General features: G+C 38.1%; 1 protein-coding gene across 1 annotated transcript in view; it reads left to right on the top strand.

Moving 5' to 3' along the window:
- Positions 1-17,831, top strand: part of dst (dystonin) — a 172,158-nt gene that overhangs the window by 114,538 nt on the left and 39,789 nt on the right. Inside the window, 12 exon segments of the mRNA XM_030155752.1 lie at positions 9,815-9,976; positions 10,176-10,346; positions 10,633-10,799; positions 11,486-11,645; positions 11,873-12,199; positions 12,864-12,948; positions 13,410-13,651; positions 13,731-13,937; positions 15,136-15,255; positions 15,383-15,490; positions 16,882-17,100; positions 17,184-17,387. Of these exon segments, the coding sequence (XP_030011612.1) occupies positions 9,815-9,976; positions 10,176-10,346; positions 10,633-10,799; positions 11,486-11,645; positions 11,873-12,199; positions 12,864-12,948; positions 13,410-13,651; positions 13,731-13,937; positions 15,136-15,255; positions 15,383-15,490; positions 16,882-17,100; positions 17,184-17,387 (2,172 nt within the window).

The following is a 17,831-nucleotide window of genomic DNA, read 5'->3' as shown; positions in this document are numbered from 1 at the left end:
GTGTACTAATAAATGTCAGCACTGGGGCATATGCCAAGTCTAGTACATTTTATTTATTTAGCCCAATATCACAATCGCACATGTGCCTCAAAGGGGTTTGCAGTTTACTCATTGTGCACTTTTGCTCATAACATTGGAATAATTTGGTTTTCAGACACATTCTTCTTTTTATTCCTATTTATACTCATTAGTATTCACCTCTTAATAATGTGTAATGAGTCCCAGTTACACTTTGTCTATCAAAAATACATCACATTGTCTTAATCATTTCATAAGAAGTGGTAAAAATATTTTATTCCAACTTTAAAGGCAACGGTGTACAGTCGTGGAAAAAATTATTAGACCAACCTTGTTTTCTTCAATTTCTTGTTCATTTTAATGCACGGTACAACTAAAGGTACATTTGTTTGGACAAATATAATGATAACAACAAAAATAGCTCATAAGAGTTTAATTTCAGAGCTGATATCTAGACATTTTCCATGGTTTTCTTGATAATAACCAAAATCACTTCAGTTCAAAAACAGCGCTTTTAGACATTCCATGTTTTTTTTCTGTCTGTTTTAGTCACATGATACACACAGGAGTTAGTACTTGATTGCATAACCATTGTTTTTGATGATTTTTGATGGTCTGATATTTTTTTCTGTGACTGTATGTGACATTTCATGCACAAGGCAGACTCAATGTGCTTCACAACGGGTATATAATATAAAAACATTAAAAAGAAAAAAAAAGACACACAGGGCTTTACAGAATTTTATGAAATTACAGAATATATCCTGTCTGTATTTTTGGAAATAAGCAACATCCACTCTGACAAAATAGAGGCAAATGTGATTTTTTGACGGTTAAGTAGCTGAAAGTGAGAAATTAAAAGCTGTTGAAGGCTGTTTAAAGCTACCACATTTGCATGAGTCAGATTAGCTGCAGGCTCTTCACTATAAACACACTTGCTACATACGTGGCAATCCTCTGGGGAATGCTGGTTCAGGGCATCTGGTGTGAACAAAAGAGCTGTGGCCCATATGCAATGGTGGTGGAGTAGGGAAGGACCGTCACAGCCAGGTGGCCGCCAGCAGGGTGTCACTTGATTCAGTGGCTTCAGTAATGAAGCTAAGCCTGTGCACAGATCAATATGAACACTGTTGTGCTTTTACTTCTGACCCATCAAAGCTCAGCGTTATCTGCAGGTCTAAGCTAAGAGTGGTCTGGTGTTAATTTGGTCTTTCTGAAATACGCTCCAAAGACTATTAGTGAAAAAAATACTCTGTAAACATTCCTTTTTGTAAATTGTGTCTTATTGAGGTTGAATGTTTTAGACAAGATACATTGTTAGCCTCAGTGAATACAGTCCATGGAAAAAATTATTAGACCATCAAAAGTCATCAAAAACAATAGTTATGCAATCAAGTAATAACTCCAGTGTGTATCATGTGACTAAAACAGAAACGAAAACACGGAATGCCTAAAAGCACTGTATTTGGCAGTACAATGCTTTAACTATTGACGTAAGAACTGAAGTAATTTTGGTTATTATCAAGAAAACCGTGGAAAATGGCTACATATCAGCTCTTAAATTAAACTCTTATGAGCTATTTTGTTATTATCATTATATTTGTCCAAACAAATGTATCTTTAGTTGTACCAGGCATTAAAATGAACAAGAAATTGAAGAAAACAAGGGGGGTTTAATAATTTTTTCCACTACTGTACGTGTAATTAAACAGGCATACTACTTTTATATGCATTTTAGGAATGTTTGCAAGATAAATTAGTCAATACAAATTCCGAAAATTATGCATTTGAAAATAGTGCAAATGGAAAAACACATCAAAATTATAATTGCTAAGAATTTTTTCTTTTCCTTATTATATTTTTTAAAGTAATTGTTTTTTTTTCCCATATCAAACAGCTCCTTAATTGCACTAAAGGTCATTTTCTATGTCTATGGTTAAGCTATGTTACCATATTGTCTTCTCTTGGTATCAATAAAGGATAAAAAAAAGGGGTAACCATTAGCCGGATTTACAAATAGATGCCAAATATTTTAAAAGCTTATAACTTCCTGCAGTTGTCCAAAAGCAGATTAACCTATATTTGGATGTGATGCTATGAATTACTTCTTCATTTATAGTATTATATTGTATTACAATAAAACACTATAAACAGATGTGTATAGGAATTGACACAGATCCCGGCAACTATGTAGGTCAAGGGATTTTGTTTTTTCAATTATGGGGGTGCTGCACTCAGTGGAGAGTAACCTGGATTAAAATATCATTGGGGTAGCAGCGGTGGAGGATTGCCAGTGTGTTTTTTTGTGTGTGTGTGTGCAGTTCAGTCAAAGGCCTTGCAGGGTAACTTATAAAGAAGTGATTGATTCAGATTGTTGCTGAGCAGCATTGTCACAGCGTTTCTACCCCCTCTTTCTTGTCACCAGTCTCGGGTGAGAGGGCATATAGTCCCAGCTGCTAGTGGAAAACTCCTCTTTTGTACTCATTTGCTCCGCTGCTGATCTGGGTTTAGCATCCAGGGAAGAATGAATAAAAAACAGCACAGCAGTATTGGAAATTTTCATGTACGAAAGCCAAAAACACTTAGTATGATTGTGTCATATTTTGTTCTGTGTTCTGTGGATCGGTCTGTTGCTGCTGTGTTTAAGTGGGTTTTATTGGCAGCTGCTAAGAAAGAACTAAACACAGAAAGCACTCTCTTTCATGTGCCGTTACCATTTTAGGTCAAGCTTTAAAGGAGACATGCCTGACTTCATATGTTTACTCTTATATTTGTGTGATTTGTGGAAGCTTGTCCCAGGGAGCGTCCTGGTACACGTATATCTTTATGTTCTTATACGTTAAAGGGTATCTCAGTGTGACTCAACACTACAGGGGGTTAGCGTGGGTGTCTTCTTTTGCTATTCAGACATTACATCAGTGTCTCCTGCCATTTCGAGAGGAATTTGCACCTACTGAATCATATTTAGGCTACTCTGGTGAGAACGTGTCATTGGGGCCACCCAGTGTTACTCACTGCCACATAGTGATCATACACTCATCTCAAAGTGAAACATGAAACCCCCAAGAGCAGGTTGAAATACACATTGTTTTGCCATAAAATGACTATGATTAGTTTCCTGTTTAACCCATAAAGACCCAGTGCTACTTTTGTGGCCATTCCCAAATGAATTTTTCTCTGTGTTGAACTTTTCTTAAGTGATTTTTCACCATTTATTGTAAGATTACTCTCAGTTGTTTTGTTCTTTTTTTTTCCAGTAAAAATCAGGTTGTTTTTTTTTTTGATATTTAATTCACTGATTATGTAAAATTGAGGGTTATTATATCAAAAACAGACAAAACTGAAGAAAAAGTGACTTTTTCTGTAAAATATATCATTAACTGAACATAAAACAAATGTGTCCATCCACTGTCGTTAATCCAACTCCATGGGTTTTACTGGTGAATCAATGTTGTAGAACAGGGGTGTCAAACTCATTTTAGTTCAAGGGCCACATTCAGACTGATATGATCTAAAGTGGGTCGGACCAGTAAATTATTATAAATAACGGGATGAGAACTTATAAATAATGTCAACTCCACAGTTTTCTGTGTGTTTTTGAGTGAAAAAAGTAAAATTCTGTAATGAAAATGTTTACATCTATGAACTGTACTTGAACATAACATGAACAAATATGAACCTTAAAATTCTTACGAAAAATAAGTACAATGTTAACAATATTATGCCTTAATTTATCATTTATACATATGCATCAAAACTTACAGATGACAGTGGATAACAGTTGTAACAGGTAGAATATTGGTACAATTCCACATTTCAGACATTTTTGTATAAGGCCAGTCTGTAAATGCAACCATTTTTGTGTAATTTTCCATTTTTTTACGCCGAAACAAAGAGGAATATGTGCAGTTTTCATTATTTATAGGTTTGTCTGATATTATTTTACTGGTTCTGACCCACTTTAGATTGAATTGAGCTAAAATGATTTTAACACCATTGATTGTTAATATTGTCAATGTATTTTTTGCATTTCACAAATTCATCCCATAGGGTGGATTGGCTCCTTTGGCGAGCCGGATTTGGCCCCTGGGCCGCATGTTTGACACCTGTGTTGTAGAAGATGACGGTGTTTCCACGTTCATTAGGGAGCTTCTGAACGTCCAAATGGGTCATATCTGATGACCATGAAAAGATGACAAACTGCTTTTTACACCAATTATTTACATGTATTGATAGATATATTAGTGGATCAACAGGTATTGAACATTTTACAACTAGATAGTTTTGGTCGACAGTGGATGTTTGGGTTTTTATAGGTTAATGTTTGGATTTTCTCTCAAATGAACCTCATTAGTTATATATACTCCCACAAAACAGAAGTAACATAGAAATCCATTAATAGGCAGTTTGTATAATTAGGTTTTAAAACTCTGAATCTAAATCTGACAGGTTTTTATCATCATTTATCTTCCTTCCACAACGCCTTTAAAACTCATAGCACACTGGGGACAAAGGGACCTGCAGCAGTCATTAAAAGTACCCCAGGAATAATTTGTATTCATTTAAAAGCCTGAGTATTTCAACAGTATTCATGTTTCAGTGGCTGAACATCCCCATGTAAATCCTACCGGATCTTAACCGCTTATTTATCTTTGCCAGCGTCCTCTCTCCGTCTCCTCTCAAGCGTACAGAACTACACAAAGAAGTTGGGATTGTTCGGCTTCTCACTACGCGGCTGCAATGTAGACAATCCAGGAAACAAAAATAAATTCCTTTCATTATCTTCTCTATCCTCCTTTCTTCTCCGACCCTGGTCATTGGACGTAAAAAGCCCTCTTCATGCACTTGGCAGAGCCGCCGGTGTTAAATTACCTGGGACCTGTGCCTCCCTCAGCATTCCACAGTAATTAAGAATATCTGCAGGGTCCACAGCAACCGTCCACACGGAGAAAACAGAGGGCAAGAGGAGAAAAAAAAAGGAAAATGTGTATCTATTTCAGAAAAGTGTGATGTCATCAGAGTGGGAGCTGCTGCTGTCTGCTCGTCTAAGGGGTTTTTTTTGTTGTTTTTTCTGTTGTTTTTAGTGAAGTACAAAAGCTTGTGTGTTGCTTTCACTCCCCATTCCCTTAGTCACTGGGAGAGAGAAAAAAAAAAGAAAAAGTGAATGATTATGTCAGGACGCAGAGTGAAGAATGCTTAGAAGTGAAATCATATGGGCCATGGAGACATAAGGGGAATTAGAGGAAAAAAAAGGGTCATGTGTCCACCAATCAACATGTGCCGGAGCGGCTCTAAGCACAAATGGAGTTGTGGCAGATGTTGTCTGAATAATGAGCGGGGGCGGGGCATGAAACCCTCTGCCAGGAGGGTGTCTGTCATTGCGAGGGGAGCGATGAGAGAGAAAGGGCAGGCTTTTTTGTTTATCCAGGAGTACCAGCTCTCCACAGAACTGCCCACAGTTTTCACTGAGCCTGCCGGTTTTCTCTGTGGATATATCACTTTGCACTGAAGACTCTTCTCAGCTCGCGTTGGATTCTGCGAGGATTTCAGGGAAACAGAAGCACTTTGGATTAAAGGAATACTTATTAAGTTTTGACAATTCAAGGAAAAGATCCTAAAGGAATATTCCTTGGATGGGTGACTGTATTACAAACCTGTTTTCTATTAATAATACTTATGGAGAAGCTGCTATACAGGCCTATTTTTTAATGTTTGACACAGTTTTATTGCTGTAATATTTTTGTAAATTGTGTTACATTTTAGAAACGCAAACACATAGGAAAATGTTAGTTTACATCTGTATCATAAGTGAAGCATTTGTAGTATTTATTTGACTTTTTGTTAACTTGTCTATTAGAAGAGAATATATTTTTTACTTTGCACATAGTTGCACCTCATGTAAATGGTCTAGCTGTGCTCTTTTTTCTTTGAGCATTTTTTGCAATTACTTCATTTGCACTAAAACAACAAGTACCTCAACGGATGTCACTTCATCCTTAGTGTTTTCTTTGTAGTGAGTAGTGACAATTGTTATAGCATGGGGAAACCGCTGAGCAGACCAGATTGCCTCAGACAAAACCCTTCCTGTGTGGGGAAGGGGGAGGAGGAGGACCTGAACATTGATGACTGTTATGTCCCCCAGAGGTCCATTTATGACACCGTTCGGCTCAATGAGCAGATAGACTCGGGCTCTAAAGGTAGCCTGGCTTCCCGACACTTCACAGGCACCTTACCCTACACTCACCGTACGTTAGACCTCACCAGCCTGTGTGGAAATGGAGTTTTATCTGCTTCCAGTTCCTTTGAGCTCCGGACCAGAAAACCTGCCACGCTGGATGAGCGCGCTGTCTTTGATGGACTTAAGCTCAATGGGAACTTAATCAGAGCAACCGATGCGGTGCTGCCCAAGTCACGTCTCCAAGGTGGAGACAAGAAGGACCATCCTCATCATCGGCGGTCATGGAGGACTTTTGCCCCGACTAACTTAGGCGAATACGCCAGCCGCAGTGGAACTTTGTGTTCTGGGAGTGTGGAGAGGCCTGGGTTTATCAACGGCAGGAGAGGACAGAGTATGACCAGCTCACTGACATCTGAGGAGGACTCGGGTCTTTATAGCCCGACTGTGGAAAGGGACCGACACGCTCATCGGTCTCACAAAAGAGTCGGCCCTGGGACAAGAAGCCTGTCCTCATCAGAGGCAATGCACATGTCTGGAGAGCTGAAAACAGGACGATCACTCAGCTCAGGACAGGAGGAGTTTCTTTATTCACCAGCAAGGGACAAAATGACTCTTTATCACAGTAACAGCCTGGTTCAGGAGCCGCGACGGGCACATTCTGGTGTCGTGGACTTGAATGAAAAGGACAACCTCAGCAATAGAGAATACAAACACTCCACGGGCAGGTCATCTTCAGGGTCTGCCTCCAGGACTCAAAATGAGAGCTCCGGTTGGCGTTCGAGGACTTTAACAGACTACGATGAGCTATCCACCGCTGAGCTGTTGGAGGATGTGTCACCTCAGGAGGACTGCGAGTTGGTTAGTGTGGTGGTGACACAGCCTGAGACGTACGGAAACTCTGTAACTTTACCCATTGAGAGCCGCCAGAGAACAAAACCATGTAATGTTCAAGAAGAAGGGGCGTCCAAGTACAGCATGGAGGAGCTGGAGGAGTTTTTGCAATCAGTGGAGGCCTGTCTGCCGAAATGTTTAGACGAATTCCAAAATGCCGGAGAGATAGAGGCCTTGCTGAATGCCATCACAACTGCATGTCCTGAAATGGACTCGTTGGGTTGTTTCCCCCCACAGGTGCCCAAAAATATCTCTTTATTCCATTTCCGACTTTTTCCTCATTAGCTGGGCCAGTGCATGTTTCAGTCAATGATGCGTCTCTTTAGATTAGTTTTCCTGGCTGCTGTTTTGGTGTTTTCCTTCCATATCTGATTACATGATGAGTGAATTAGGTTTTGCTCACTAAGTCCAGCCTGGAAGTCTGTCTGTGTGATTCTGCACAGCTGCACTTTAACTGTCAGCCATACTCATACTCTTTTAGAACTGCTGACTGGTGAGAGAGAGGTTATGTCCGCTGGATTTTACTATACACTGGAGATGATGTCGTGGCAGTTGTGACTCAGTGAGGGCTGTATATTTCTGTAAAATCTACAAGTGACGAATGATTTGTAATTTCGTAGTTTTTTTTTAATGATCTTTTTATTTGGATATATTTTCAGTATACATATCCTCTCAGCACAGGGATAGGCGTGTCCAATTTTCCAGTTTTCCAAAAACCAACTAACAACAACCAAAAATTTAATCTAAAAAAAAAGAAAAGAGAAAGGTAGTACCCCCCCCCCCCACTCCCCACCTACATGGGTCCACATTCACTTAATTATGAGTGTTATAGCTATTCTATTCTATTCTATTCTATTCTGTTGTTTTCTATACATGTTTTATCAAAGTAAGAGAGGAAAGGCTTCCATGTAATGTAACGTTTCTCGGTTGATCCTCTGAGAGAAAATTTGATCTTTTCCAGTTTCAAGATATTATATCCATTATCCAGTCGTGTTCTGCTGAGATTTAGGCGACTTCCAAAGAAGGAGGATACATCTACAGGCAATCAAAAAAGCAAATGAATTTCATCGTTTTTTTGTTGTTGTTTTTCTTTTAAATCTTGCTTCTGATTCACTGACTTTTTAACCCTCAAAAACCTAAACAGCTGCCAGCACCCAAATGCATCAACTGATTTAATAAAATATCCACTAATCCTACCAATATGCTTTAATAATTCAGGTAAAGTGCATTTCCACAGCTTTTCAGCACCATCAGTTATGCTCCATTTGGATGTTCAGAGGCTCCGTAGTGAATGTGGAAATGTCATCATCTTCTGCAACATTGATTCACCAGTAAAAATATGTAGGGACAGAGGCTGCAAATAGTTCACTTACTGATATATTCAAACGAAAAAGTCACTTTTTCCTCAGTTTTTTATCAGTAAACACCGGATTTTCACTGAAAAATGCTAAATTCATAAGATAATATAATAAATGATGATCAGTAACTAAGGAAAAGTGAATAAAAATAGCTCAGTCTTGACAAAGATAGATGCTGTAACTAGCCTCATTACATTGTGTTAAATGTATGAAATGAATCAAATCCTTTATTCAGTCCATTTAACCCTTTCATGCATAGTGGTCACTATAGTGAACAGATATTCTCCAGCTGTTCTCTTGTATATTCATGGGTTTAGTTGTTTTAATTCCATGTCCTCCTGAGACCCAGCAATGCATTTTTGTCCTCTGTAGGGGACTAAAGTTTGACAGTTTTAATTAAAAAAAAAATGCTGTTCATTGCAAAGGACATTCCATGAAAAAATAAATAAATGAAAATTATTTTAAAATGTATCTGAAAAAAACGTAAAACTTGTAAAAAAGCTAAAAATTTTCACTTTACTGGATCTCAAGAGGATATCAGCCAACACAGTGGACGCTCATGCATCATCTACACTGATATTCAGACCATTACTGTAATTTTGCTGTTCTTGATAAACCTGGTCTGTACTGACATGTTTGAGTGTAAATCAACAGCGAATTTTCCTCAAACAAAAAGTTTTTTGGTTTTTTTTTATGTATTATCTCCATGACATGAGTAAAAACTAGTATTAGAGTATGATAAAATGTGAGAAAACATCAGATTAGCTGCATTAAAAATGTTTTTATATCATAGTTTTCACACACTATGTAAGTTTATGATGATGGGTTTTACATATATGTCTTTGCTTCAAAAATTTAACGTATGGTGTCCAGCTGAGTGGGCATTTTTGTTACTCCATGAAAAATAGATTCATAAAAAAATTCAATCGCATTGTTTTTTTCATGCCTAAATAGGAATAAAACACTCAGGAAAAAAATCTTGATTAAGGTTCTCATAATTCATGCATGAAAGGGTTAATATATATTGTTTTCAGGGCAATTGTGTGTTTCTGTAAAAATCTACGGCTGACAAACGATTTGTCTTCTTTCTTTAAAATGTTTTCTCTGATTTATTTCCAAGACTGATTCTTGTTTATGAGTATTAGTAAAAAGGACTTTAAAAACACCAATCATGACAAGGACAGATACTCATTGCAAATGAAACGCATGAAATGAATCAAATACTTATGTTATTCATTTCATCTGGAATAAACATGAAGGAAGTAATGCATCAGTGTAATTCCAAAATTACCCCGCAACAAAAATGGTTGATATAGTAATTGAAGTGCACTTTAAATATTTATTTTGGTTTGTTCCATTTGCTTTGCAGGCTTTCCAGAAAGAGGAGATTGATCCGTTGCAGGCACAGCTTCAGGACATCAACTCCCTGGGCCAGGGGCTGATCCAGAACGCAGCCAAAGGCACCAGCACTACGAAGCTGGAGGACGACCTGGAGGATGCCAACACAAAATGGAATACCCTCAATAAAAAGGTTATTTGTTATAAACTACCGGTCTGACTGGTTGATGTTTAGTGTTAAATAGCGGTTAGTAATACAAAGAGATCACGGCAGCACAGTGAGTCATCCCTTTTTGTTATTTGTTGTATCATTACCCTTTGATGAGTTACTGAGGAGCAGCTTGACTTTGCCGTGAAACAGCTGACATCTATATTTACCACATGATCCGCAGATCGCTGAGCGCTCGGCCCAGCTGCACGAAGCCCTGTTGCATTGTGGGAGGTTCCAGGATGCTCTGGAGTCACTGCTCAGCTGGTTGACTGACACAGAGGAACTGGTGGCCAATCAGAAACCACCGTCTGCAGAGTTCAAAGTGGTGAAAGCGCAGATACAAGAGCAGAAAGTAAGCATGTGTACCAACTCATGAACACTCTGACATGCACTCAAACGCCACAAAGAACACCACGGTCATTCTATTTATAGTCTTTCTACCACCACATGAGAAAATCCACAAGACATTATGATTTAACCATTCATCTCATTTAATTGACACCCATTGTTAAAAGTGAACGGGACACACAACAGTTTGAGTTTAATGGATATAATTTGCGCCTGTTAGATTTACTGTTTTTCACCACAAGTGTGTTAATGGCGCCCAATATGTCTTCTCCTTTGTTTGCCTTTGACAGCTCTTACAGAGACTGCTGGATGACCGTAAGCCAACAGTAGAGCTGATAAAAAAAGAGGGAGGGAAGCTTGCAGAACTGGCAGAGTCTGTGGACAAGGAGAAGGTTGCAAAAGAAATTGAGTGCCTGGGGCAGAGGTGGGACAGTCTGCTCAAAAAGGCTGAAAACAGGTCTGGATAAAAACCTGTAACGTACCCGTTCAGTATGATTCATTCGCAAACGCTGCTATTGAAAAGACTAAAGCGCTTAAGTGTTACGATTCCTTAACCTGCTTCAGTTTTATGGTTTTGTCTGAGTTTGGGTTTAGATGTTTTATTATATACTTACAGCTTATTAAGAATTTCTAACCTAAACTTCTACTTTCACCCAAATAAAGCCTAATTAGTTCATCTTGCTCAATTTAGTTTTACCTTTACTACCATGGTGATTTTTTCTTTATTACTATGTAACTATATTTTTATATACCTGTTTATTCATCTGTTTTTTTATGTGAGCTACAAGACATTTTGAATTTCCTCCATGGGGATCAACAAAGTATCTTCTGTTCTATTCTATTCTGTTTTAATCTACAGGTGTAGTTTTTCATAAATTATTGTATGAGAAAGTAAAAGTCAAGTCAGTTTGCTTATTCCACATATTTCTACTCAGAGTCAGTAATTTGAAACTTTACAGTAATTTTCCACTTTATTTAGACTTCATTGTCCTCTAATAATTGTTGCTGTTTGAAAGTGAACTATTTGTCAAGAGATTTTAAGATAGTTGACCTTATTTTTAAGTGAGTACAAAAAAATTAATGAATGATTGAATGGATGGATGGATGTTTTTAGTTACTATTATTATATTTGTCTGTTTGAAGGCACAAGCAGCTAGAGAGCATCTTAGTGGTCACTCAGCAGTTCCATGAGACTTTGGAGCCCCTCAGCGAATGGCTCGCTGCCACAGAGAAACATCTCACCAACTCTGAACCCATCGGCACTGAAACATCTAAGCTGGAGGAGCAGATAACTCAGCATAAGGTAATATCTGCTGTATTTAATCACTGGAAAGGGTTTCAGGTGTTTTCATAGCACAGTAAGTTGCAGTATGTTCATTTGGTTTATCCATTCCATATGTTCCCTTAAGTTTCCATTATTTCCCATTATTATTTTCATTCACTTTCAGTTTCATGTTTTGTTTTGTGTTTGTGTTTGTGTTGTCCGTTTTGTCACATCTCCTTGGTTTGCATCCCATCCACCGCGGTCAGGCCTTAGAGGAAGAGATTATGAACCACAGTAAAGATCTGTTTCAGGCTGTCAGTCTGGGTCAGATGCTCAAAGCTGTGAGTTCAGTGGACGATAAGGAGTTTGTTCAGTCCAAACTGGACGGCGTCCAGGCTGGTTACATAGAGCTGCAGGAGCGCTGCAGGAGGAAAGCTGAGGTGCTGCAGCAAGCTCAGGCAAACGCCCAGCTCTTTGGAGAGGACGAAGTGGCCCTCATGAACTGGCTCAATGAGGTGCACACGACGCTGAGTGAAGTGTCTGTGGACGACTACAAAATAGACGTTCTCGAAAAACAACTGGCAGATCAACGGGTACACACTACCTCTCAGGCCGAGCATTATGTTGTCCTTTCATTTAAGTTCCATCAATCACATTTCAGTTGATTTTAATTATTTCTGAATTGTGTGTTTTGTGTTTTAACCCATAAAGACCCAGTGCTACTTTTGTGTCAGTTCCCAAATGATTTTTTTTGTCTCTATTTAACCTTTCCTAAGTGATTTATCACCATTTATTGTAATATTATCTTCTGTATTTTGCATTTTTTCAATATAAATTATGTATTTTTCTATATTCAATTTACTGGTCGTGCAGATGTTCATAAAAGTTCAGATTGAAGTTGAGGGTTGTTGTATTACAAACTGTGAAAACTGAAGAAAACCTGACTTTTTCAGTAAAATCTATCATTAACCAAGTGTTTCCATTCACTGTCACTGATCCAACTCTATGGGCTTTACTGGTGAATCACTATGGAGCCTCTGAACATCTTAATGGATCATATCTGATGACCAGGAAAAAATTAAAAATTGCATTTTACACCAATTATTAACATGTATTGATAGGATTAGTGGATCAACAGGTATTAAACAGTTTACATCAGTAGATGCTTTTGGTCACCAGTGGTTTCTTGGGTCTTTGTGGGTTAAACACATTCTTTCCACTCCCAGTGACTTTTTAAGCATCTTGTTTTGTTTTCAGGCCCTGCAAAGTGATATTGAACTGAGGAAGAAGAACGTTGACCAAGCAGTCTCTAATGGAATGGAGCTTCTGAAACAAACAACAGGCATGTCTGACTTTATGACTAATATCACCATGACATAAAGAAGAATATCAGCAAACACTCCTGCTCTGTAGCAAACATAATACGATTTGTAGCTTCAATAGAAGGCTCTGTTTTAAAAAAAAATCTTCAACAGACAAATTTTGATCTAATTTGACATTGCTCTTGCAGTTCTTCATTAGTGATTTTTTTCTAAGTTTTAAAAATGGCTCCAAATAATATCATTTGTCTAAATTAGATTTGAAAGTTACATTTGGACTTATTTTCATGTTAGTACAGAAACAGCACAGAAAGTCATTTCACAGTTTAGAGGCTTATTAAACATCTTACATGACTGATGACGCCTTCTTTGCTTGTGCTTATGCTCTTTAGTCCAACTCACAGTACATTCCACCTCCCTGAAGTACAAGACAAATAAAGCACTTACTTTTAATAATAGATCACAATACTCTTTCTGTTCATAGGTGATGAGGTGGTTGTTATCCAAGGAAAACTGGACGGGATTAAAACAAAGTATGCTGAGATCAACTCTATGAGTGACAGTGTTTTGAAGACTTTGGAAAAGGTTTTGAGCCTCTCCACTAAGCTGCAGAATACCCATGAGGATTTGAGCACCTGGCTTGAGAAAGTAGAAACTGAGATCAGTGCTTTTGCTGATCAGGAGCCAGTCGGAGAGCAGCTCATTCATGCACAAAGCAGGCAAAAGGTAAAGCTTTCATTAGAGTGTGTTTGTGATGCTGTGATGCTTAATACAACACTTGTTTACACACTTTGCTTTAATCTAGGCTCTGTTGAAAGAGACCAAAGACCAAAAACCTGTGATGGACAAGCTGAATGAGCTGAGCAGTTCCCTCCTAGATCTGATCCCCTGGCACACTCGTGAAGGTCTGGATAAGCTGGTGACTGAGGATAATGAACGGTTCAGAGCCGTGTGTGAAACCGTCACTCAGCAGGTCGACCAGATCAATGCAGACATCCTCAAGTCACAGCAGGTAAACTGGGGAGAAAAGTAAACCGATTACTCCTCATTTTACTGTATTTGGGTGGTTTTCTTATGAGTAGTGTGTTCAGCAGATGTCAGACTAAATTATGGTAACATTGTCATTATTACCTCGCCCCCCCGAAGGAGAGGCAAGGGGGATTATTACCTCCGCCAAGGAGGTTATGTTTTTGCCGGCATTGGTTTGTCTGTTGGTTTGTCTGTGTGCAAGATAACTCAAAAAGTTATGGACGGATTTGGATGAAAAGTTCAGGAAATGTTGATACTGGCACAAATGATTAAATTTTGGTGGTGATCAGGGATAGGGGGTGGAGGGCACGGGGGCCCACTGATCTGCCTTGGGGGAGGTCTGCACTCTCTGAGTGCTTTTCTAGAAAAGAGAGACCAAAATTTAGTCATTTGTTCCTTGTGCCAGTATCAACATTTCCTGAAAATTTCATCCAAATCCATCCATAACTTTTTGAGTTATCTTGCACACAGACAGACAAACAAACAAACAGACAGACAAACCTTGGGGGGGGGGGCACTGATCTGCCTTGGCGGGGGTCTGGGCTCTCCGAGTGCTTTTCTAGTTTTTAGTTTGATTTGTTTCTTTCTTAATTTGTGAACACTTTAACAGCAAAACTATCAGTTGAATTCATACCAAATTTGGTTTATAGTTTGCCAGTGAGCCAGAATCAGTGTCATTACATTTCAGGAAAACTGGGTCAAAGTTTACATTTTTTATGAATTTTTAAAATCTTTTTTTCCCCCCATTTACTTAGAATGGGAGGAACCTAAAATTTCTGTAACAACAAAACGGTTGGTTTAATTCTTACCAAATTTGGTTTATAGATTGCCAGTGACCCAGAATAGATGTCATTATATTTTGGGAAAAGCAGGTCAAAGTTTCAAGTTTTTATGATTTTTTTTTTATTTTTATTTTTTCCTGTTTACTTAGAATGGGCGAAATTTCACATGTCTGTAGCAGCAAAACTATTGGCTGAATTCATACCAAATTTACTTTATAGATTGCCAGTGACCCAGAATAGATGTCATTATATTTTGGGAACAGTAGGTCAAAGTTCAAATTTTTTATGAATTTTTAAAATCTTCCCATTTACTTATAATGGGACAAATATGTGCAAAGGGCGGAGTTTGTTGTGCCTGGCACCACTTGTTGACTTCATGTTTCTGTCTCCTATTTCCAGTTTGAACAAGCAGCAGATACTGAACTGGCCTGGTTGACTGAAGCTGAGGCGAAGCTGCTGTCGATGGATGAGATCAGACTGGAGCAGGACCAGACCACAGCCCAGCTCCAGGCCCAGAAGGTCAGCCTCTCATACTGTGTGTGTGTGGGTGCATGGGTATACAAAGGCCTCCATTAAACAAAAGTACAGTAAACACTGAGGTTTGTTTTGTAAAAATTCACCTAAACTCACTTGACTGGTTTTCCAGCTCTTCTCTATGGACATCATGAGGCATAAAGATGCTGTGGATGACATTGTGAAAACAGGAAAGGCTATAATGAACAGCAAAAACCCAGAAGAGAAAGAACTGTTAAAGGTGAGAAAAAGATAAAATGCTTAAGTAAGACACAATATTGCGCACAACTGCATCCTAACGGCACATACTGTTTACTGCACTGTTATTACACTGGACTGTACATACTGTGTTTTACGTTTCTTCTCTATATACAATGCACATGCTCTTGATATATCTATTCTTTAGTGTTTTTATATTGATGTACATATTCTTGAGTGTTTTTATATTTTCTCTCCCGCTTTTTTTTTTTTTTTTAATCTACCCAAGAACTACCTCTAAGAAAAAGTTTGTTATATGCACATAATGACAGTAAACATTCATGAATCTTGAGTGCTTTCAATGCTCCTAATATGCTAAGTATTGATGCTAACGGTGGGTGTTGTGTATATTAGGATGGGTAATGCAGGGACTGAATTTCCGTATTGGGATAATTAAACAAGTTAATCTTTTACCTTTAAGGTTGAATCAAACACACAAGTTAAGTATGTACTTGGTTGTATTATTATTATTTTTTTAATTATCTTTTTTTTTTTTCAGGAAGCGTTATCACATCAGCATTTAACATCAAGTATATAACTTCGATATATGTAAAGAAAAACAAACAAAAAAAACCAAAAACATACTCATACAAGGGAGCAATGGCAGAAATAGTAAAAAATATACACAGTATCCGAAAATAGAGTTGATGAGAAATAACAAGTGATTTTCCTATTCTATTCTTTCCTTCCAGAAACCGTTTTCCGCTGTATAAGATTAACACTGGACATTTAAAGTGTGTAGCATGATCCAAGGGCAAGGTTATTATCGTTAACGAAAACTAACAAAATGACGAAAACTAGAATTGAAAAAACATTTTCGTGAACTGAAATAAATAAAAACTATAATTAAAAAAAAAAAAAAAAACGATAACTAACTGAAACTGTATTGTGTGCTTACAAAACTAACTAAAACGGATAAAAATTCTGGATAAAATTCCCTTCGTTTTCGTTTTGGTCAGTGTCAGATTGATATGAAATTGATTTATTTCACTCCATCAATTTTAGGTTAGCGGCACCATGCGGTATTTCACGGTTCGTCACTTGGTTTAGAGTTGGAAACATGGAGACTAAAGCAGCAGAGTCCTGTCTGGGATTTATGTGAATACGACAGTAAAGAAGAGAAAAGATATGAAAAAACTAAAACTAATACTAGAACTATGCTAAAACTAAGCATTTAGAAAAAACAAAACTAATAGAAACTAGCAAACCTGCTCTAAAAACAAATCAAAACTAACTGAATTAGAGAAAAAAAAATCAAAATTAAATAAAACTAAACTATCATGAAAAATCCAAAACTATTATAACCTTGTCCAAGGGTTAACATGGGTCCATATGTACGTTACTCTTATCTACTTGGTTGTATTTTTAAAACAGGCCAAGACACAAACTCTTCTGGAGAAATATGGCGTCGTCAGTCAGCTGAACTCAGAGCGCTGCTTACAACTGGAGCGAGCCCAGTCTCTGGCCAGTCAGTTCTGGGAAACCTACGAAGAAATGTGGCCGTGGCTTCAGGAAACACTAAACACCTTCAGCCAGCTGCCGCCACCCGCCATCGAGTATGAAACACTCAGGCAGCAGCAAGAGGAACTCAGAGTAAGAGGCTAACAGCAGCTCATCCTCAGTGTTTTCAGCTGAAAAAAAAAACATGAAAACTAAACGCTCCTTCTCTTCTCCAGCAAATGCGAGAGCTGATCGCCGAACACAAGCCACACATTGACAAGATGAATAAGACGGGTCCACAGCTGCTAGAACTGAGCCCAGTGGAGGGAGTTCCCATCAGGGAGAAGTACATAGCTGCAGACCAGCTTTACACCCAACTCAAGGCTGATGTCAAGCAGAGAGCCGCCACTCTGGATGAAGCCATCTCCAAATCCACTCAGGTGAAGAGCAGCACCAAGACCTCAGATCAGGGGTGTCAAACGTGCAACCCATGGGCCAAAACCAAACCCACTAATGCAGGGGTGTCAAACTCATTTTAGTTCAGGGGCCACATTCAGCCCAATTTGATCTGAAGTGGGCCAGACCAGTAAAGTAATAGCATGAGAACCAACAAATAATGACAACTCCAAATTGTTTTAGTACAAAAAATAACGTTCAATCATGCCAAAATTTACATTTACAAACTATCCAAACAAAAAGGATGTGAATAACCTGAAAAAAACAGAATTTGTTAAGAAATATAAGTACAATTTTTTTTATCAGTATTATGCCTTGACTTATCATTTATACATATGCACAAAACATTTAGTAACAGGCAGAAAATGATTAAACTTAATTTTCTTCATTTTGCTCAAGTTATTCACATATTATTGTTAAAGGATAGT

Source organism: Sphaeramia orbicularis, chromosome 15, assembly GCF_902148855.1.
Source record: "Sphaeramia orbicularis chromosome 15, fSphaOr1.1, whole genome shotgun sequence".
NCBI classification, from domain to species: domain Eukaryota; kingdom Metazoa; phylum Chordata; class Actinopteri; order Kurtiformes; family Apogonidae; genus Sphaeramia; species Sphaeramia orbicularis.
The sequence above is the reverse complement of the archived record's forward strand: the minus strand, read 5'-3'. Positions and strand labels throughout refer to the sequence as shown.